We start from the raw sequence: 22,093 nt of genomic DNA, 5'->3' as shown, positions 1-22,093 counted from the left end.
GTCGTCCAAAGACACCAAAAAAGGTCATAGTATAGTATGGCGTCCAAAATCACTCAAAAACATCATAGTATAGTATGTCTTCCAAAATCACTCAAAAACATCATAGTATAGTATGTCGTCCAAAATCACCTAAAAAGGTCATAGTATAGTATGTCGTCCAAAATCACTCAAAAAAGTCATAGTATAGTATGGCGTCCAAAATCACTCAAAAACATCATAGTATAGTATGTCTTCCAAAATCACTCAAAAACATCATAGTATAGTATGTCGTCCAAAATCACTCAAAAACATCATAGTATAGTATGCCGTCCAAAGACACCAAAAAAAAGTCATAGTATAGTATGTCGTCCAAAGACACCAAAAAAAGTCATAGTATAGTATGTCGTCCAAAATGTGACAAAAAAGTCATAGTATAGTATGTCGTCCAAAGACACCAAAAAAAAGTCATAGTATAGTATGTCGTCCAAAGACACCAAAAAAAGTCATAGTATAGTATGTCGTCCAAAATGTGACAAAAAAGTCATAGTATAGTATGCCGTCCAAAGACACCAAAAAAAAGTCATAGTATAGTATGTCGTCCAAAGACACCAAAAAAAGTCATAGTATAGTATGTCGTCCAAAATGTGACAAAAAAGTCATAGTATAGTATGTCGTCCAAAATCACTTTAAGACGTCATAGTATAGTATGTCGTCCAAAATTAGACAAAAAAGTCATAGTTTAGTATGTCGTCTAAAATCACTCAAAGACGTCATAGTATAGTATGTCGTCCAAAATCACTCAAAAAAGTCATAGTATAGTATGTCGTCCAAAATCACTCAAAAACATCATAGTATATAGTATGTCGTCCAAAATCACTCAAAAACATCATAGTATAGTATGTCGTCCAAAGACACCAAAAAAAGTCATAGTATAGTATATCGTCCAAAATCACTCAAAAACGTCATAGTATAGTATGTCGTCCAAAATGAGACAAAAAAGTCATAGTTTAGTATGTCGTCCAAAATCACCTAAAAAGGTCATAGTATAGTATGTCGTCCAAAATCACCAAAAAAGGTCATAGTATAGTATGTCGTCCAAAATCACCATAAATAAATGAATAAATAAATAATTGCATCAGTAAATAAATAAATGCTTTACATTTATTTCTACATCTCTGTTGACTTGCAATTATTAATTTCTAAGGACACAGTTATGTTTTGCCCTATTACAAGGAAATAACTTGGACTGTAATTTTTATGAAACATTAAGAGTGAAGTGAACACTACTGGAGGATGCGGGCATCGATCCCGCTACCTCTCGCATGCTAAGCGAGCGCTCCACCAATTGAGCTAATCCCCCTGTTCCAATGCTCTCATGTCGTCCAATATGAGACAAAAAAGTCATAGTATAGTATGTCGTCCAAAATCACTCAAAAACATCATAGTATAGTATGTCGTCCAATATGAGACAAAAAAGTCATAGTATAGTATGTCGTCCAAAATCACTCAAAAACATCATAGTATAGTATGTCGTCCAAAATGAGACAAAAAAGTCATAGAATAGTATGTCGTCAAAAATCACTCAAAAACATCATAGTATAGTATGTCGTCCAATATGAGACAAAAAAGTCATAGTATAGTATGTCGTCCAAAATCACTCAAAAACATCATAGTATAGTATGTCGTCCAAAATGAGACAAAAAAGTCATAGAATAGTATGTCGTCCAAAATGAGACAAAAAAGTCATAGTTTAGTATGTCGTCCAAAATGTGACAAAAAAGTCATAGTATAGTATGTCGTCCAAAATCACTCAAAAACATCATAGTATAGTATGTCTTCCAAAATCACTCTAAAACATCATAGTATAGTATGTCGTCCAAAATCACTCAAAAAAAGTCATAGTATAGTATGTCGTCCAAAGACACCAAAAAAAGTCATAGTATAGTATGTCGTCCAAAGACACCAAAAAAAGTCATAGTATAGTATGTCGTCCAAAGACACCAAAAAAAGTCATAGTATAGTATGTCGTCCAAAATGTGACAAAAAAGTCATAGTATAGTATGTCGTCCAAAATCACTCAAAAACGTCATAGTATAGTATGTCGTCCAAAATGACACAAAAAAGTCATAGTATAGTATGTCGTCCAAAATCACCTAAAAAGGTCATAGTATAGTATGTCGTCCAAAATCACCAAAAAAGGTCATAGTATAGTATGTCGTCCAAAATCACCAAAAAAGGTCATAGTATAGTATGTCGTCCAAAGACACCAAAAAAAGTCATAGTAAAGTATGTCGTCCAAAATGTGACAAAAAAGTCATAGTATAGTATGTCGTCCAAAATCACTCAAATCGTCATAGTATAGTATGTCGTCCAAAATGAGACAAAAAAGTCATAGTTTAGTATGTCGTCCAAAATGAGACAAAAAAGTCATAGTATAGTATGTCGTCCAAAATCACTCAAATCGTCATAGTATAGTATGTCGTCCAAAATGTGACAAAAAAGTCATAGTATAGTATGTCGTCCAAAATCACTCAAATCGTCATAGTATAGAATGTCGTCCAAAATGTGACAAAAAAGTCATAGTATAGTATGTCGTCCAAAATCACTCAAATTGTCATAGTATAGTATGTCGTCCAAAATGAGACAAAAAAGTCATAGTTTAGTATGTCGTCCAAAATCGCAAAATGTCATTGTAAGATGTTAGCCTTAATTCATAGATATGTAATAAAATAAATTTGTACCAGTGGTATTATCATATTTGCAAGTATGCAGGACTGGTCAGCAACTGCCTGCAGGCTGGATGGAGAGCGAGATGCCTCTCAGTGCCTCGCAGGCCATTCTTTGGCCAGAGCCTTGAGCATTTTAGGTATCGAGAGAGCGAGAAAGAGGAAAGCCATCCACAGTATCACCGAAGTGGCAGAGAGGGCCATTGGATAGCTGTGAGTCATGGAGGCTTGGTAGTTGAGCCATCTGGACACAAGCTGGGGTCTGATCAGCCCCGGCTGGGTCACCTGGAGGGGGTGTATGATGTTGAAAGACCCGAAACACCCGATGATTCCAGGAACATCATTGAAGATGCGTCCAGAGGCATCAGTTGGTGTGTGTACACAGCATCCATATAAAACTCATTTTCTATTAATGGCTTTGTCTAATTGTTTGAAGAATGCTTTTTTTTCTCACATATATAGACATTCAGCACTGAAGCATGAATGACACTTAACTTCCCTTTAACACTGTATTTGTGGTTTTATATTTAAAGTTGAATCATAAATTCAATGATCAACTACCTGACAAAGAAAGACATCATTTTAACCAACACAAAATTAAGGCTGATTTTGAACATTTCTTTTACATAATCTTTAATCAAAATAATTATGGAAAAATACATAAATGTGTTCTGTTGTTGATAATTGAGATTATTTAGTGACTTTCTTGGTTTGGTTAGGTTCAGCCTACAAGTCTTTGTACATGCTCACACTGAATATGGTTCTCAATTTACTGCATAGGTAATTTCGAGTGAATGGAGTAAACATTACTTGACCTCTTTTAGAAAACAAGAGACAGCAAAACAAAGACACGTCGACACTCATGAGCTACATATTTATCTATTAATTCTCATGACATTTTTACAGAGTTTAAATTTACAGTCATTAGTGCTGCTAACCGTAGAACCAAAGCAGAAGTACTAATATACTGTTGTTGTTAGCAAAAGGTAACAGTCACATTATTTACAGCCGCGACACCTGGACCACAGATGACTGAAGAAATGCTCCTGATTCGATGCACCTTACTCAAGAGGAGAGACATGATAACAGACTGTCCACGAGCAGACTGTGGGCATCATTTGGAAAGTTTTGACAGGAAGTTTAAAACATCTCTCAGTTACTTCCTTCCAATGTTCATTTAAAGATCTTTGTAAGTGCAGAGAAAGATATTTCATTCTGTGAGAGCAGTTTTAGGCAGAAGGGAAGTTTGTTTTCCTCCCATCATTTCTTAGCCTTGCCTTTCCCCTTTCCTTTGCCCTTCCCAGAATCTTCTTTCTTCTCCTTCTTCGTCTCCTTGGTGGCCTTTGCCTTCTTCTGCTGCAGGGACAAACAAGACACAGATGAGATAAACATGATACATCAGGGTTTCCCATAGATTGATCAATTCAACAGTGACCGCGGTGCTGCTGTCTGGTTTGTGGGAAACACTGTATATAAACATATACCTTTGGAGATGTAATATAAGTTGTGTTTCACAGTGTGAGCATACTTACTTTAATCATAGCATCTGTTTTCAGGCCTTCTTCTTCACCCTCAGGCTCCTGAGGTTCGTTGTCCATGTCCTCTCCTCCCAGCTCTGACTCTCCTTCACCTCCACCACGGCGTCCCTTCTTCACGATTTGCAGGGAGTATGGCGTCAGGTGGACTTCTTTGTTGTACGTGCGTGTGAAAGCTGCCTTTACCTGAGAGTAGAATGATGTTTGTTGTATCAGTTAAATGCTCCTGGCAGCCAAAAAAAATAAACTATAGCTCTTCCTGACCTTGGGGTCCAGTTTGGAGTAGGGATCAGGTTTTCCACCCCAGACACTGATCTCCATGATGTTGTCCACGTCCTCTCTGATAAGCTGGTAGTCGTCCAGCAGCTGCACAGCTTCTCCAGCACCCTCTGCTCCACGCTTCTGAAGTGGGCTCAGCAGTGCCTGACGCAGGTAGTGCAGGTAGTCCAGGTTCACTGCCTGTCTGCTGCTTAACGTCCTGCAGAAGCCAAGAAAATATTTTTTGGTGTGAAAACATGTAAATTGTTAACCAAATACGACAACAACAACAAAAAGGCTCGACTCACTTTAAGCTCATATGTGAAGCCAGCTCCTGAACGATTCGGGAATGTTTGTTGGTGGAGGAGTTTTTGCCGAGCCAGCTGGGAAATGTTGGGAACTGACTCATGTAGCCTCTCATGAGCTCACCTGGTAACACACTGGCATATACGGCCTAAAAGATGATCATTTATTAGACACACAACCAAGGCCAGCGGAATTTGACTTAAGTGCATTTGCTTTTGGTGGACAGTGATCTGTAGCACCAACCAGAAGGAAGGCGCTGGAGGAGATGATGAGCAGGTTGTGGGGGTGATTTAGTCAGTGTAGTGAACCTGCGCGTGTGTGTGTTACCTGGGTAGGCAACAGTGACCAGTTCTGTGCAGAGCGGATACGTCTGTCCACCAGGTCTCCGTCAGAGATGGAGTCCGCTGTCTTGCTGAGCAACACCAGGTGGGACTTCAGATCTCCACTGTGCATGTAGACACAGACAAGAAAATACAGAAACATTAAATGATCCACTCGATCCAAAGTCAGGTGGAAACATCAACCATCCATGAAGAGTCTTCCAGTTTGTTGGCTGAGGCCGACCAGGAAGTAAGAATATATTCACTTGATCTATATCTCACTTGATTTCCAGATTGCTAGTTTCAGGTGACAACAGAACATGATGTGTGGAGTTTGCATGTTCATCCCTTGTGTGCGTGGCTTCTCTGCCTCTATACTCGTATCGAGGACATAGCCGTAGACAATGTATGGCATATACGAGCAAGTTGCAGGTAATGTCAGGGAACTTCTGGTTGCCAAAACTCAAGATAGTCACCAGTCAAATCACCAATCTCCAAGCTTCAAAGCAAGAGTTCCAATTCTTATGTGTGACAATTGACTATCACTTAGGTGCAAATAGCCAGCCTCTCTCTTACCCAGCAGCTGCTGGACGAACATGAGGGTAGTTCTCCTGGACGAAGAGCGGTGCTAATGAGTAGTCGTGGAAGAAGAGGTCGGACTTGTCAATGAAGCTCATGTGCGCAGTCTCCTCCCCCAAGGCAAACACCTTCCTGCAAACGTCAAATGGCCCCAGTTTCATGTCCTTGCGGGCATTGGCTGCGTCAGACTTGCACTGGTCGTACGTCATCACCTTGTCTTTAGCCGACCACATGCTCAGGTTGTGGATCACCTACAGTAAAACAACCAGCATTGAGTGACTGTTGTAAACAATGACAGAACCCCAGCAGGAATTTGACCTTTATTGATCTTCTTTACCTGTCGTACATCCTGATTGGAAGCGAGGATCATTTCGTTAAGAGCTGGGGGCGGGATTTTGATTCCTTCTTTGAAAGCAATGGACATCATGGCTCCCTAAAAAAATTGAAGAAAAGGAAAGGAAAGCAAATACATTCACTTAGTCTTTTTTAAATATATAGTCATATTTTTATTATTATTATTTTTTAATCTGAGCCCACTTAAGTGTGCCCACATGCCTTGATCTGTTCCACTCGCGGCCTCTGGAAACGCAGATCATAGCAGTAGTTGGCCAGTGATCTGATCTTCGGATGGTTACGATCGTTGCACATGCAGATGATAGGAATTTTTGAAGTTCTGATCAGGCCGATCATTTCCTACAGGAGGTCAGACAACATGGTGGAGGAAAACAATGAGCAGTGAACTCTTTGGACAGTTGTGTTGGACTAAATATCAGACTAAATGTTTGTTGTGGCTTCATTACAGCATCTTAAATCAGGTCCCTTACATGTCTACTTAATTTTGTTTTAAGGGAAGAAATATGACCAACCGCAACTGTAAAGGCCTTTGCACACAGACACATTTTACAAACTTGTATCCAGCTTTTACATCAGTGACATTTTGCTGAGTGATATATGCAAAGGCCTAACATCTATGAAATGGTGCAACTAACAAGGACAAGTGTTTTTGTACCTGGATTCCTCCACGGTCCTCATTGCCAGCCATGCCATCAACCTCATCCATGATCAGGATGTGTTTATTGCTCACCGTCTGAGACATTCCTACAGAAACCACACACATACATAAACATGAGACAAATTTCTCAAACGTTTTACACTTTATCAATGACACATGATATATCCAGATTCCATAGGCAACATCACTGTGTATGATTTCTCTTGCAACATTTAAATATAACCAAATGTCTGTTACATTTGTCAAATGAGTTAATCCAACAATAAATAAGCCCATCAGCTCCACACTGTTTGTCAGTATTGCTGTGTTTAGAGCTCTTGTCACCCGGAGACATTTCCACGCTGACAGACAGCAGCAACATTGGGCATTATTTATGTTTGAGAACTGGAAACACGAAAAGTTTCAGATGTGAATTCTTCTGCTCAAAAAAAAAAAAAAAAAACCTTTTCAGGTCAAGAAAACTAAACAAAGTCAGAATAATATCATCATCGACAAGGATTTGGTATCCAACTCTTTTTTGATAATATGGCTTGCTATTTAAATGTGCCCACTTTAAAATGTGAAGGAAAAAACAAACAAATTGACAATTGAGAGAAATGATGAGGACTCACCTTTGTAGAAGCCCTCAATGCTGGTGTTGTTAAGTGACTCTGCGACTACTACCTTCAGACTGTTTTTACTGCGAGTACAGCTAGCATTCATCTCCACGTAGCTGAAACCCAGCTCCTACAGACACAGAGAAAGTTAGGTCAAAACGAGGCTGTCATCAGGATATATTTGCTTAGATGTAAATATTATATGACACAGCTTGGAGATGTGACACTTAAACAGCAACAAAAACTAGGCTGACCTCACAGACCAGGGCTGCAGTGGTGGTCTTCCCCACACCCGGAGGTCCAGAGAGCAGAGCAGCTTTGAATCCTGATCCATCATCTTTCCCTCCAAACTTACCAAACCTCGCTAAAGTACATAAAAAAAAACAGCCAGCACAAAGCATATCAGCTAGATACATGATTCAAATCTAAAATTCACTGAAAAAAGCTTAGCTCAGATTTTAAGTTTGTATCTTTGACACAAACAAAGCTAAAGTGTCCATTACCTGGTGCTTTGGAGGCAGAGCCACTGTTGTTCTTGTACCAGTTCTGCAGCCACCGCAGCAGCTTATTGGCACAGCTCTGCTCCCCCTGCTGGCCAATTACTGTCTTCAGAGAGTGTGGGCGATACTTGTCCACCCAGAGCAGACTGGGATCCTCTCCGGCCGTTGATGGAGAGTCTGAAGCTGAAGGTAAACAAGTGGAGGACAGACCCAGCTCCCTCCGAGCCCTCTGACCTGAGCGTCTCCCAGGTGGAGTGACACCAACTCCCCTCTTGCTACTGTAACCTTGTGTCAGACCAGTCTTTGATGGGCTCGGAGTGTGAGGAGACCTGGAATTACCTTTGGAAGGAGAGATCTTCTGGGCTGTGGGGGTGACCTTTGACTTCTGAGTGGGGGTAGACCTCGTTTTTGAGGCTTTGCTCTAATTGAGAGGAGGGAAAAAATAAAAGTAATCTTTACATGTAGCGTTGAAATAACAGATCAAATCTACAGAAAAATAAAAACACTTGATGAGTGGAATCATCAATTAGGAAGATCTAATTATCATCCAGTTGAAATAATTAATTAAACCTTTAAATTTTTCAAGCAACAAGATTTTCTGACCTTGAACTATTTACAGTGAAAATAAAAAATAAAAATATATGTATATGTGTGTATAAACACACATATACACATGGTTTATATAAACTGTATATATATACATATATACACATACATACATATATATACAGTTTATATAAACCACCTAATACAGATTATGTTAATTTACTGACCTAACAGAGGAATTAACCCAGTGAACAGTGAGAGACATGAAAGGTCAACAGATGCATCCTGGGCTCACCTCTGCCTCCGCAGCAATCTCATACTTGGACTTCTTCCCAGGTTTGGTTCTGATCAGATCCAGCAGACCATCCTCATCCAGGATCTTGGTACCCAAACTTTCAGCCTGCGTAGAGCATGAAATCAGATATAAGAGGAAAAACTCAAACAGGAAGTATTTGGAGAATTAAAAAAAAAAAAAACAACATGCCATTCAGCATCAATACATAGTGCAATCGTATGGAAGATCATTGGATTTTTTTTTTTTACTGGCTACCACGTTGGTCACCTTCTCAAGCTTTGAGACTCCACTGTCCCTGCCCTGCACCAGGTAGGTCGTCTTTTTGCTGATATTGCCTGTCACTTTGCCTCCGTAGCGCTCGATGAGTGACTTGGTATCATCTCTCTCCATGGACTCCAGGACCCCCGTCAACACAAACACACAGCCCTCCAAACAGTTCTCTGCTCCCTGTGAAAAAGACAACACAGAGTCGGCGATTAGGAATGACAGTGAACTCTTCTTCCCACAACTGTCAGACAGCTGTCGTGCGTTTGTCTTACCTGTGGGATTTCTTTGGAGCCCAGAGCACGTGGTCCATCTCTGTTGAGGTAGTTCCTGAATGCTGTAGAGTTTTTCTTCTTCTCACCGTCGTCAGGGCTTGTGCTTGTGCTCTGATCAGATCAGATGGAAAGAAGGAAGACATTTAACTTCTTCTTATAATGCGTACTTGTGTAGATTATTGTGCTACACAAACAGGTGGCCTTTGTGGACAAATAAACAGATTTTCTCAACATATTAGTAGAGGCTCACCTCTGGTTTCTTGGGAGATGTTTTAAGTGAAGTGGGTGTTGTTGCCATTTTGGGTGTAAACTTCATGTCTGAGCTTGATGAAGCGAGTGGCTCCATTCTGGGTGAGGTTTTAATTTTTGTGGGTGAAATGTGGGCTTTGACGTTTGGCCCAATGTTCTTCTCTTCATCCATTTTCTTCATCATAGCCAGTCTGGAGCTTGCTTTGATTGGGGAAACTTTCTTCTTTGGAGACGGGCTGATGACATCCTCTGACATGTTCCGCCTGCTCTTCGAAGTGCTGCTTGTGCTGCCAGCAGCGGAGTCTGAGCTGCTCTTTTTGGGATTTGCAGCAAGTGCTTGTTTTTCACCTGAGCCTGTACGAGCCTGGTTGAGGACACACATTTATATTTTACAACCACCAGTATCAGAACTGAGTTTTTGATCATACCGCACATTACTACTGCATTATAAGAAACCAAACAATCACACTCTGCTACAGTGTTCATTACTTTCTTGGCCTGTGGCTCCTTGTCCAGCATGGCTAGAGTTTTGGCAAATTCCATGTCCTCATGGACCTGCTTTTCCAGCTGCATTAAGTTAGAAGAAGAAAGCAAAGGCATGAGAATAGAAAAGCAGAGGCAAATCCTTCAGTAAAATTTCCAAAAACCTAAATAACCTTTTTTGAACCATATTAATTTATATTATTTTCAGATTAATCACTGTATCACAAAAAATTCCTAAACTCTTGCTCAAATTTCTTAATAATCCAAATCGTAAACATAACAAAACCGGAAAGTACTCTATATTTCTCTTACCTCCACGTCGTCCTCCATCTGCAGCTGTCTGGCAATTTCCTCGTCACTGATCAGATCATGCATGTCCTCAGTTGGCTGTATTTGAAAAGTCAGTTTATCGAAACATGAATGGCTGTTTTAAAACAATGGTGAAAGACCAACTAAATGATGACTAAATAAAGGGATCAGTGTGGAAGACTTCTAGGTCACTACTCACAGCTTTTCTTTTAGTGCTGGCTACCAGCTTCTTGTCTGAGCGCTGAATATTCCCGCTGCCAAAGTAGTCAAATACTGATGTGGGGGTTTGTTTGGGCTGAGGTGGCTGGACTAGCTTTGAGGTTGCGGCCACTGGAGGAGATTTGAGTCCAGATTTCCCCTGTGTAGACGACAACTTCACAGGAGTCTTCACTTCCTCTTTGGGCCCAGACTTTGTTTGTTTGAACGCCGTGTCCTGCTTGGTTTTGGAAACTTTCTTCAAGGATAGAAAGTTGTCACTGTCCGAGTCTACAGTTCAGTCACATAAACATATAATTAGAGACCTTCTCGTAAATACAGCAAACATAATCTCTAAAATTAAAGTGGGAATGTTTTTAAGTCGTCACAGTTTTAAACATGACTAGTTTCTTGTTATGTTTATTACAATTCTGGGTTATTGTTGCTATTATAATACCACATCTTAATATAAATAAGCTAGTGGACTTGACAAGGAATTAAGTAGTCAGCGTACGAAAATTATTAGTGAAGAGGTTTTTAAGACAATTTTACTTCACTTATTATTGGTCAATGTGAAAATCCATAACAAGATCCCAGTGTGTACAGGGAGTCAACCATCACCTGTTTCAGAGACGTACTGCACAGGATCTTCTTTGGGAGGTGGCACCACCTTTCTGGTCTTCTGCTTCTCTTTGGGCGATTTCTTTGACTTCCTCACTTGCTGCTCCTCCTCCGAGTCTAGAGAGAAAACAAAAGCACATGAGGTGACGAAAAGGCCCATTTCATCCTAATCCCATTCTGCCATCATGTTCCTCCATTCTTATTTATAGAATGTAGCTGTATAAATGTACACACACATATAATATGCTATATCTAAACATAGAAGCCTTAAATCATATTCCTGTGCTTAATGATATGATGTGGAGAAAAAACTAAGAACAAATTTAAAATATTAAAACTCAAGTAAAAGTTGAAATCAATTGACCAATCATTTAAACTGCAGGTTGTGAAATAAGGAAAAATGACAAGCATTAGTTTAATTCCTGAGGAGAGTCGCATAGCACCGCTGTATCATCCTTACCTGACTCTATGATGGCACGCTTCTTCCTTTTTTTCTCACCATCGTGGCGTTTCTCCTCCATTTTGGAGCCTTTGACCTGACAAGCAAACCAAAATTAACCCACATCAATACAATGATGATCATTACAATGACAAAGGCAGAAGATAAAATTGGATTAAAGAAAATTTTAAACAAAAGGATAAAGGAAATTTAAATTAGTGTCATAACAGTGTTAAGAAAATACTAAACCATCATCACCAATACAGCTCTAAAAACTGATGTAAATTAATCTCATTTTGATTTCCGATTGTTTAAACTTTAAATTTGAGTACTTTCTTCATTTCTTTGCTCTGGATAACAAAGAAATCATTAAAAGTTAATCATTTTGGTTTGTGCACAAAACAAGACATTTGAGAACATCATCATTTCCAGGTTTGACGAACACCGATCAACATTTTTTAAGGTTTTCTGATATTTTATGGACCAAACGATTAATCGATTAATCGAGAAAATAATCGACAGATTAATCGATTATGAAAATAATCGTTAGTTGCAGCTCTAATAGGCTAATCTGAGAGCATTTACCAGATCACCAAAGTCATTATAAAACTCTCAGAGTGAGCATAGAAGATGGAGTGATGGGAAACCACAAGCAAAGGATTCTGCTTTTAGTGTTCACTTCATATCAGGTACCAAATCATCAAGTTGGCATCCAGTCAAGTTTCCCCTTAAATGCCAACCAGTAAGGTGTGAATCCTAACGGCAACTTTAGCGTTGTTCAATCTAAAGTCTTAGGACACCACTAGATTTGTTGTTTTAGCAATTCTATAATGGTCAAAATGTCTATTTATTTATTGGAACACATCCACAAAATACAGTCAACATTTTTGCAGTTTTATAATAACAATGTTTTTTACTTTAGGTGTTATTATGACCTACCCTTACACTTGAACAATAGCATGACCCTGGCTCTCATAAAACTGGAATGAAACCCTAATTAATGTTATTGAATAACCTGTGTTTGTCCAACTATTTCGTGTTGAGAAATGTCTGTTGTAAAAAAAAAGGTGTGTTACACCAGGTCCAATCATGCTTGAGCATTATATACACGTGTTGTATCGTGTTGTAACTCACTGACAGCTTGCTAGAATATAAGACCAACTTTCATTCACATCATTCCAATCTAAATGCCAATGATCACAGAATTTGACAGACATAAAAACATCAAAGCTGATGGGACCCTAAGACTTTTGCACAGTGCTCTAAGTATCTGGTTTATTTAACATACTTTTATTGTACTGTATAATAGTAGAATGAGGGAAGGTTTATCAGTAATTTGAAGATGTCATAATGCTGCAGATCTGGAATAATCCAGTTGTCCCCATACTTGTGAAACGCACCCAGGGGTATTGTAAGGATCAAAGTTAACTGTTAATTTTTTCCAGAAGCTATTCCTGCCAACATGGCAATGTGAGCAAACTGAGTCATGTGGTGTTAGGTGCTCTATCGTTCAGGATTAGCTCCTCAGACCTGCACCTGATGAATAATTTAACATTATAAAGATCTGCACTCAGGCATGTCACACCAGGAAGACATAAAGAGTTAACCTTTGTGCCATTTGTAAAATCATAATCTTTACTTAAATCTTTACTTAAAAAATGTGGACTCAATTGTACAAAATAAATAAATCTATGCATTTGAGATTTATGGAATAGATAAAATGGGAGATTAGATTTATCCATTGAGGATTGAATTAACGAGAGTGCACAGCCTGTTCAGAAAATATCAGATGTGCAAATCCTCGGTGTCATAGTTTCCTTGCCTTTGAGTTGTCTTTCTTTTTCTGTTTCACCTCCTCATCTGGAGACCTAGACTTGTCCCTCTTCTTCTTGTCCTCCGCTTTTAGGTTTCCATTCTGGGGTCTCTGCACCGCAGGTTTGGCTGCGGCCGGTGCAAAGAACCGCCTGATGTCCTGAGCACACACAGACAACATGTATGACGTAAGTTCATAATGAAATCGAGCACCACAGACAACAATATACAAGGTTTTTGCACTTTGATGATGATACATTTATTTTGGGTTATACATAAAAAAGAACAATACATTTGAGTGAATATCAGTCAGCACATAGGTCTAAGGGAAACTCAAGGAAGAGACAGCCAAGAGATAAGGAGGGTCTGACTGCTGCTGCTGTAAAACCCAGCCATTTTCATTCTTGTACCTGCCGAGTTGAACACATGCGCAGTTCAAAGTACTTCAACTAAGTTCTTTACCACAGTCCAAAGTCCTTCCATTTTTAAGATACATTCATCATTTCCTTTGTTCCTTTGATTTAATATCTGCCATTTCTACAATGCTGTGCTCATAGCACCCTCAGATGGACAACTTAGTCATTACTTCAAGATTCATGATATTGTCCCAAAGGGGAAATTTGTCTTGGACAACAGTGCCACTTCGGCCGGTGCTCAATATAGAAACAGTCATTCATAGTAATCATACAGAATCAACAACATTTATAATACTAAAACTAGCAGCATTTGATCTGGCGTCACAGTGCATTCAGTCACCTGAGTGCAATGAATCTGTGTATTTAGACTTCAATAAAACTTCATAATTAATAAATAATCGAGACACAAAAATAGTAATACTGTAACAGTAATTTAAATAAAGACGGTTGTTTATGAAGCAGTGTGATGGAAGATGGGAGAGAGAAGAGCTTGTACCAATTAAATTTATGTTAGATTGATCTTCAGCATCTCCCATGGTAAAATCCCATAATCTGAATGTAGAATCTGATACTGAATCCATATGAAACCATATCAAATTGAGTCAAATCGGGACCTACTGAATCGAAATAGAATCTCCTTGGCCGTCACTTCAGGATAGTCGACCTTGACACGTCTACCTAGATTTTTACCATTTTATTATTTATCCCTTGCCGTTTGTAATGCCTTTTACTTTGTAAAACACTTTGGTCAACCCTGGTTGTTTTTGAATGTGCTCTAGAAATAAAGTTGACTTGACTTAACTAATAAATTCAGAAAATCAGTAGATACCCAGCCTTAATATTTAGCAGTGTTTGTTGATTTAGGTTTAGGTTCTGTGTAATACATGTATTTAATTTTTGGAACTGTGGCAAAATGTGTGTGGCCATGTTGTGACCATTGCATCGGTAAATCTTAATTATCAGTCATTTTTCACTGACAGCAGATCTGGTCAATATTCAAATAACAAAACATCCTGCACCTTAACAAACCCAAAAAATAATCAGTATGAGATATTTCAAATATCAACAATAACAAGAAGTAGTTTATTTTTCGTGTGTCGCAAAGAAAAAAACCTCCACTGTTTAAATGTAATTAACACAGCAGTAAATGTGGTCCTAGCTTCACTTTGAACAAGTTTCTTCTCTTTTAGCTGCAGCGAACGCAGCCAGCGTCGTCTTCACTCCGTCCATAACCGTCACACATGTTAATAACATGAATCTGTAACGTACCATGGTGAATAGGTGGTTTTTCTCGCAGCTTTAGTTGCAGGTTATTTCTTCAGGAAAGTCAGTAAACCGTTTCAACAGCAGCGGCTTGGCGCGAAGCAAGAATCATGAGGGTCGCCCTGAGATGACGAACGTCCGCCGCGCGAGCCGTGCGGCAGCTGACGTCACTTTGCGTCTCTTTGTTGTGTTAAAAAAAAAAGCTGCTATAACAAAACACAAAACAATTCAGAACAAAGTTATATGCTGAGAAGTAAACGTACTTAAAAAAAACAACTTCTTTAAAAAAAAAAAAAAATACATTAAAACTAAATAACAGACAAAGACATTTTCAGTGCTTCTTATATTTAACATGGATATAGATGTGTAAAAACTCCATCACTGCTGCCCTGTTCAAACAGGACGGATCTCTTATTGGATTTTAAAGTCATTTTTGTATATATATATATATATATATATATATATATATATATATATATATATATATATATATATATACATAAATAAATAATTTCAATAGCTTTAATTTAATGCAAGGTCACCTACTCCAGACCGGTGTCCAGTTGTATTACTACCCCTGACTTCAACACAAGTTCTAAATATTAATGTTCAAAAAGCAACACTAAAATACCAAAACAGTTTTGTCCTCCATCTGTTAATAATGAATAAGATATGGGCCATTGAAAAAATAATAATTTAATCAAAATCAAAATCACACTATAGTAAATTTAGATTTACCAATTTACCAAATTTCTTTATAGTAATTTTGTAATATAAAGTTTGTGCAGTTCAGCTTGGTTCTATTTTTAATATTTTTGTACTTTTTCATTCCTTACTTGAGCATTTTGGATAGAGACAAATATTGCCTCATTATACAAATCTGAAAGATTTATTCCAACATGCGAAACATACTCAAGATTTGAACACAGGGGTGTTAAGATGCCAGGAACTTACGATAAAAGATAGTTTACTTATGGACCTGTAATTATAAAGTCCAACTTAAGTGTCGATGTACTGACTAACTTTTTTGACTCTATTTAATATTACAACATCTTGCTCAATGCCGTATCATGACTATATTTTGACGTGTAAATATAAACGCAGTCACTGAAATACTGTCAAAGCACATTAAGATTTTGTCTGCAGCTAGATCAAAACGTCACTTTTAAACTACATTGAAGTTGAAGTGTTTCCAGCTGCATCAGAAATATTCACATCAGCTATAATCTCCATCATGATGTGATCTATGATAGGAACATTTCACAACCTGACACATGATGTCTACAGTACCAGTGTCTACAGTGATTATTATCCTACAGTAACACACGGTAAAACAATCCAACAGTCTAAATGTGCAGAGTCAGTGTTGGTGCGAACTAGGAGGGAGCCAGAGGCGTCTAAGCCCCCCTTAATGAGACATGAGCTCCCCATGAAACATGATTTGTGAGATTTTAGGGTGTGGGATTTGATTCAGATGTCTGTGGAGGTTAGAAGTAACATCTGATTGGGATTTCGATGTTTTGAAAGACGTAAATTTCATCATTAATTTGGCAGGTGAATGCGCTCTGTTGTGTTTTGATATCGACTGTATGAATGAGGAAATGAGACTGCGTGTCAGACAGCTGCCCGAGAGAAACTCAGGGTTTGTTGAAGAAAACCTGCCAGCGAGCAGGTTAGGGTCACGGAGTATGTTGCCAGGGTAACTGACTCAGAGTTAAGCTGAACTTGCTTTGTGAAACCGAAAAACCAAAGTTTCCCTCATCTCAGGGTTAACTAAGTCAGAGTTTTCAGTAAACCTGCTTTCTGAAACGGGCCCCAGAAGAGCTACAGGAATAAATATAAACAAGCTTCATGGCTAAACATCCAGTTTAATCACATGATCACATCCTCTTGCAAAAGTATACCTAAAAAAAATTCACTGTCAAATAAAGGCGACAAACCAGCAGAAGGATTAATTGGAAAAGTTGGTAGTTTATTGGTCATAAGAGAAGAGTGAACATATTTATTCAGAATCCGGCTCCACCAGTTGACTGTTGACTAATGTAGATATCGTCCAGGAATTTCCTGATGTCTCTTTCTGACCGTGGTGGCCTGCTGGATTGAGGCCGCTGAAAGACAGACACACACAGAGGTGCCAAGAGTGAAACATTTTCACATGGAAACAGTTTGGTGGTTTAACATTAAAAAAAAACAAGTAGCCTGAACAAATAGCCTGAACGCCTAGAAGCAGATAATGAGGAAAAGCCAAAGAACAAGATTTTTGATGCATACTCAGCCAGCATTCCAAGTATTTAAAAATGTTTAAAGCACACAAATATATTCCATTCTAAATGTTTTTAGACTAAAATGAAATCTACACTGCCAAAATTTAACAAAAACTAGCTACTACTTAAAAAAAACAAAATAAAAAGATTTGTAATTCTTCCAAACAAATCTGACATTTACTGGTTTGAGCTTCTCAAATGACAATTTTCCATTGAAGTAATACAAGGATTACGAACTAGATTGTCATTAGCGGAAAATACATTTTAATCATCTTTGGCTCTGTTTAATTAAAAAAGACATTTTAGTTTATACTGCCCAGTTCTAAAACATCAAACATCAAATGTAAAACCAAAAACTTGAACTTGCAGACACCTCTGGAGACAAGATAACAGAAAAAAACATGCATTTTAAGAGAATGAACACCAAGACTATAGAAAGTAGAGGGCGTTGTCTAACCTCTGACTGCAGATGACACTTTTAGTGTCCCGCATCCACTACTGTTCCCTTCTCAGACACGTAAATACCATCCAAAAACTTTCTGATATCCTTGTTTTTGACTGTGGTGGCCTGCTGGATCAGAGCAGCTGCAACACAGAAGTGTGGGTGATGAGTAGCACATCAAATAGGAATCACAAACATCACAGAGGAGGGTGGAGGGCAGAAATGGACAGGCAGTGCAGTCAAGAGAACAAGGTGACATTTAAAAATCTATAGTTGGAGTAAATGGTTTGTAATCTGAAAAAATCTGACTGACAAAGTGAAAATAAACTGTGCTATGTATGTTCACCAACGCTATTTCTTTTAAAATGTAGACAATGATGGTGCCATGTGTTGACATTACTCAAGTTTATATTTCTTATTCTGCAGTTCAGGGTGTCCTCCCAGTGGGGCTGTGGTAATTTTATTCATTCAGATTAAGTATTTTAGGGTTTGAGCTTCCTATGTTGGTTTACTTTATTTATCGAAATTACTGAAGACTAAGTAGGAATAAACTTTAGCTTTACAGATGAGATACCAGGGCTTTGCAAATCACATGCCAGCATCAGTGATCCCTTAGTACATCTCTTATCTAGTAAGTTAATTTGTTTGGTATCATTGTTTTACTGAACCTTGTGAGAAAATAAAGTTATGTTACAGTGCCGTGTGTGTGAACTGAAAAAAATCCGCTTACCCGAGTTCGACACCAGCTCAATGTTGTTGCCCTCAAGCACCAGCTCGTCCTTCTGGGCAGGTGATGTTGAACAGACCACACCTGAGAGCGTGATGGGAGAAATTATTCAGTATGTGACATTAGAGGGGAATCAAACTATTGTGATTGTTAAGACTAAAACAAGACTTCAATGTAAGCCAACTGACAGTAACAAATCAATTTTCTCAAAGTCGGAATAAAATACACCCGGATAACGCAACTGGAGTCAAGCTAATGCTGCATGAATTCCTTCCATTCAGACCAGAGTCCGATTCAAGCTGGCCAGGGCGATCTGCATGTGTCCCTTGTTCACATTCCCAGCATAAAATTGGAAATGGAAAAGGCCAATTCACAGAAAAATAAGAGAACTGGTTTTGGAAGAGAACTATGGTGAAATAGAGGCTGGTACATTTTGGACTGATTTTATATATTTCTTTCTCTAAACCAGAATCTGTCCAATATGAACAATGCCCCTCCAAAAGCTTTGCAGTTGTGGAAGAGGACAAGGTCCCCAGGCAGACAACCATTTATCTGTATACCAAAAGCTGCACTCCTGCGCTAGAACCTCCAATAAATATTTCCCCCCTAGTGCAGTCAGAACTGCCCATTCACCAGCACACATACTAAGGAAATGAAGCTGATTAACAATGAATATTTTTCACAAAAATACTTCCATATCAGGATCAGATTCAGACGCTAACCTGAGCTCCAACCCCCACAGTACTGAACGGCAAGAGTAAATATATAAGTAAATAAATTACATCAGTGTTGTCAAATGTATTTTTTTTTTATGTTTTCTGATTCGGGGTTAAATTTATAATTCACAGAATATTATTTCTCATTCATTGAAACTCAAAGAAAATACAATCTACCACATTCAAGCAAACCTCTCACAAAATTGAGTGCATTACAAAAATGTCCTACTTTGAGTACTGAATAGAAAAAAAGCATAATAATTCATGTAATAGAGTTGTGGCATTAAAATTCCTGTCAGATACTGTACAGTGGAAGCATAACTTCTATATTTTACTACTGTATGAACCACAGTGTTCAAAGATGTGACCAAAAGTTGAAAACCCACTAAACAGATCTGCTCTTTTATAATTTAATTTCAAAGATATTACAGATGTGATTTCATCAAAACTATGTCACTAAGACTCACCAGCTCTCATTCGGACACGGCGAATGTACTTCTCTCCCAGGAAGTTTCTGATCTCAACCAGAGTGCCACTCTCCTGGATGACGACGTTGATGGGGAAATGGGCGTACACTGAACGCATTTTATACCTGAAACCCTGCGGTCAAACAGAAGGGGGGAAAGGGCCAGTGAGCATGTGGATTTACAGTTGCAAAGCATCAAAATTACTAGGTACAACAATTATATCAGGAATAAACAAGAGTTTCTTTCAACAGTTTGACTGTGGTCAGTCAGTAACTGGAATCTCACCAAAGTGACTCCCTTGATCATGTTCTGGACGTGGCTGCAGATGGTGCGGACTGTAGCCAGCTCCTTCCTGTTTCCCCACCATTTATCCACACGAAGCTGAGGACGACAGATGATGCTTGTCATGACTTGTGAACAGGTGATGATACAATTAATGAGGTAGCTCTAACAGCAACAACTGCAAACAATTCCAATGAGTTAATCACCAGTTAAGAAACAGAAAGGTAAATATGCTGTACTATTAGGTGTGAATCACTTAGAATCTCATGACTCAATTCAATTTCAATACCTTTGGTCATTATTTGATAAACTATTTCCAATTCCAAATATTTTTTTGATTCAGTACACAGCTGTTAATTTGAAGGTCTACTCTGCTTCTGGGGGCTAAGAAAATGCCTCTTATGAATCCAGTTAGAAAATTAAGTTTACTTAAAATACAATGCATCCTCAAGGAAATCCAAGAAACAATTTACATGTATTTAAACCACACATACTTGGAAAAATTGCAATCATAAATCAGAAGCTTTTGTATTTTACTGTGCTGTGTTTTCATGTGGACAGCTCATAAGTCGACACTTAAACTTGTCCAGTAGTGACAGATCAACATTAATTGTGCACCTTTTTAATAACTTTTACCACAGGTTATTTCGTTAGAATTTGTATTTGTGAGCGTCACTTCTCAATGTTAACAAATATTGATTAAATATTTTGAGGATCTAGCTACAGTAACCAAATTCACTAAATAAGGACTTATGCTTCCCGTCTTTTTGCTTGTGCTTACCTTCTTCTGTTTCTTGCCGAGCAGACAGAGCTCCAGGTTGATGTGGTTGAACTCTCTGGTCAGTTTGCCTCGGGGTCCCTTGACTATCACTGTCCGCCCCTTCAACCTCACCTCGACTGCAGGAAGAAAACACAAGGGTCAGTGTTCAGTCCACATTCATGGTTTTGCCTTCCTCGAACCAGGCAAATTGTCCCACTATTTGTCAGTAAACCAATTTATCAACATGGGTTGATTCAACAACTGAGTGTATTCACATCAGTGGTGTGGCTTTGAAACACAGGTGTAGGAAAAACAGATGGGCATCATTTCCTTTTCTGAACAATCAGCCAAGAAATCAACACAGGACTCCATCTCACAATAGAAACACTGAAATATACTTCAATGTTCTGTGCTGAAATCGGGGGTCAGATTTAATGCAGTGAAAAGGTGCGAGTGACTACTTCATGGGCCAGTTGTGACTGGCCCAGGTTGTTGTTTGATTGAGACTAAAAAGTAACATTTGAAAACCAATGTGAGCAGCCAAAGGATTCTGACCGAGACGTCAGTAGCAAGTTGATGTAATTCTCATTTCCAGATGTGGTTCACATAAATGTGAAACACGTAGGTTTATCAATGTCCTAACTGAAAATGCATGGGTATACACAACACATATCTGGCAGTCTGAACAAGTTCCACGATTTACAGTTCTCGGGAAGCAACCTTGCAGTCTGCAGACACTAACTTTAATGTATGAATGACTTACCTTTGTCGGGGATGTCGACAGTCTGACTGCTGAGAATGGTCTTCATTCTATGGAAACAGACAAACTCGGTGTCAACTTCAGCATCTGGAATCACTGTCAAGTTAGTGTAGATTACTATTCAGAGCTGGAGTAGAACGGTCCAACCAAACTAACAGCCACATAAAAATATGTTGACTGTCAAACTCCATACAGCCACACTGAGCTACAAACTAGCACTAGCGCTAATGCTAAAGTGAAGCTACTTCCATCGGGCCAGCGTTTCACGTGTGTTTTACTCCAGTTAGACTTCTACGACTTAATTAATGAACGTTAGTAACAACCTGACTGAAAATCACATGTTCCAAATAATAACGTTCCACTCACGGCGGCCCTCAGCATCGTCAGGCCTGAACTCAAGACAGCAGTAAAAACTACTAATATATCTCCTCACAAACCTGTAATCGAGCCTAAATACAACCTGTGCTGTGATACACAACACTATTCTGTGTGTGATTATTTAAAATCTACACCGAAATGTGTTTAATAGACTTAGATGGAGTTAGATGGAACCAAGGGAACATTTTTCGGCTATTCTCACCTCGCCGGTAGCAGAGGAAAGGAAGAAGGAAGTACGTCACGATGCTGTTGTAGCGCACGTACGTGCCGTCATCAGGCATGACGAGACGATCGCCGATCTCATTCGCTTTCATTTCAG

At 38.7% G+C, this 22,093-nt stretch overlaps 2 protein-coding genes and 1 non-coding gene across 4 annotated transcripts; all 3 read right to left on the bottom strand.

Annotated features, from left to right (window-relative positions):
* Positions 1 to 1,266: 1,266 nt before the first annotated feature.
* Positions 1,267 to 1,339, bottom strand: trnaa-agc (transfer RNA alanine (anticodon AGC)). The gene has a single exon. It is a non-coding gene; the product is annotated as a tRNA-Ala (tRNA).
* A 2,219-nt stretch (positions 1,340 to 3,558) lies between these two features.
* rfc1 (replication factor C (activator 1) 1) lies at positions 3,559 to 15,142 on the bottom strand. 2 transcript variants are annotated; one of them, XM_058641369.1, is made up of 23 exons: positions 14,985 to 15,142; positions 13,310 to 13,459; positions 11,509 to 11,584; positions 11,049 to 11,165; positions 10,432 to 10,718; positions 10,236 to 10,310; positions 9,930 to 10,007; positions 9,442 to 9,804; positions 9,192 to 9,302; positions 8,920 to 9,099; positions 8,653 to 8,757; positions 7,815 to 8,232; positions 7,566 to 7,675; positions 7,327 to 7,441; positions 6,713 to 6,801; positions 6,255 to 6,396; positions 6,041 to 6,132; positions 5,701 to 5,954; positions 5,132 to 5,249; positions 4,807 to 4,952; positions 4,505 to 4,718; positions 4,238 to 4,426; positions 3,559 to 4,061 (listed from the first exon to the last, which is right to left on the bottom strand). In XM_058641369.1, exons 1-23 carry the CDS (start codon positions 14,985 to 14,987, stop codon positions 3,966 to 3,968), a joined length of 3,528 nt encoding a protein of 1,175 aa, XP_058497352.1. In that variant the 5' UTR covers positions 14,988 to 15,142; the 3' UTR covers positions 3,559 to 3,965. The 2 variants fall into 2 exon arrangements, with proteins under 2 accessions (XP_058497352.1, XP_058497353.1); XM_058641370.1 differs by lacking the exon at positions 14,985 to 15,142 and adding an exon at positions 13,592 to 13,734.
* A 1,787-nt stretch (positions 15,143 to 16,929) lies between these two features.
* On the bottom strand, positions 16,930 to 21,446 carry rpl9 (ribosomal protein L9). The gene is made up of 7 exons (XM_058640069.1): positions 21,400 to 21,446; positions 20,658 to 20,773; positions 19,880 to 19,975; positions 19,595 to 19,727; positions 18,415 to 18,495; positions 17,700 to 17,827; positions 16,930 to 17,086 (listed from the first exon to the last, which is right to left on the bottom strand). Exons 1-6 carry the CDS (start codon positions 21,443 to 21,445, stop codon positions 17,721 to 17,723), a joined length of 579 nt encoding a protein of 192 aa, XP_058496052.1. The 5' UTR covers position 21,446; the 3' UTR covers positions 16,930 to 17,086; positions 17,700 to 17,720.
* Between the last annotated feature and the right edge of the window lie 647 nt (positions 21,447 to 22,093).

Source organism: Solea solea, chromosome 10 (assembly GCF_958295425.1).
Source record: "Solea solea chromosome 10, fSolSol10.1, whole genome shotgun sequence".
NCBI classification, from domain to species: Eukaryota; Metazoa; Chordata; class Actinopteri; order Pleuronectiformes; family Soleidae; genus Solea; species Solea solea.
Note: the sequence above shows the minus strand (reverse complement) of the source record. Positions and strands in the feature narration are given on the sequence as shown.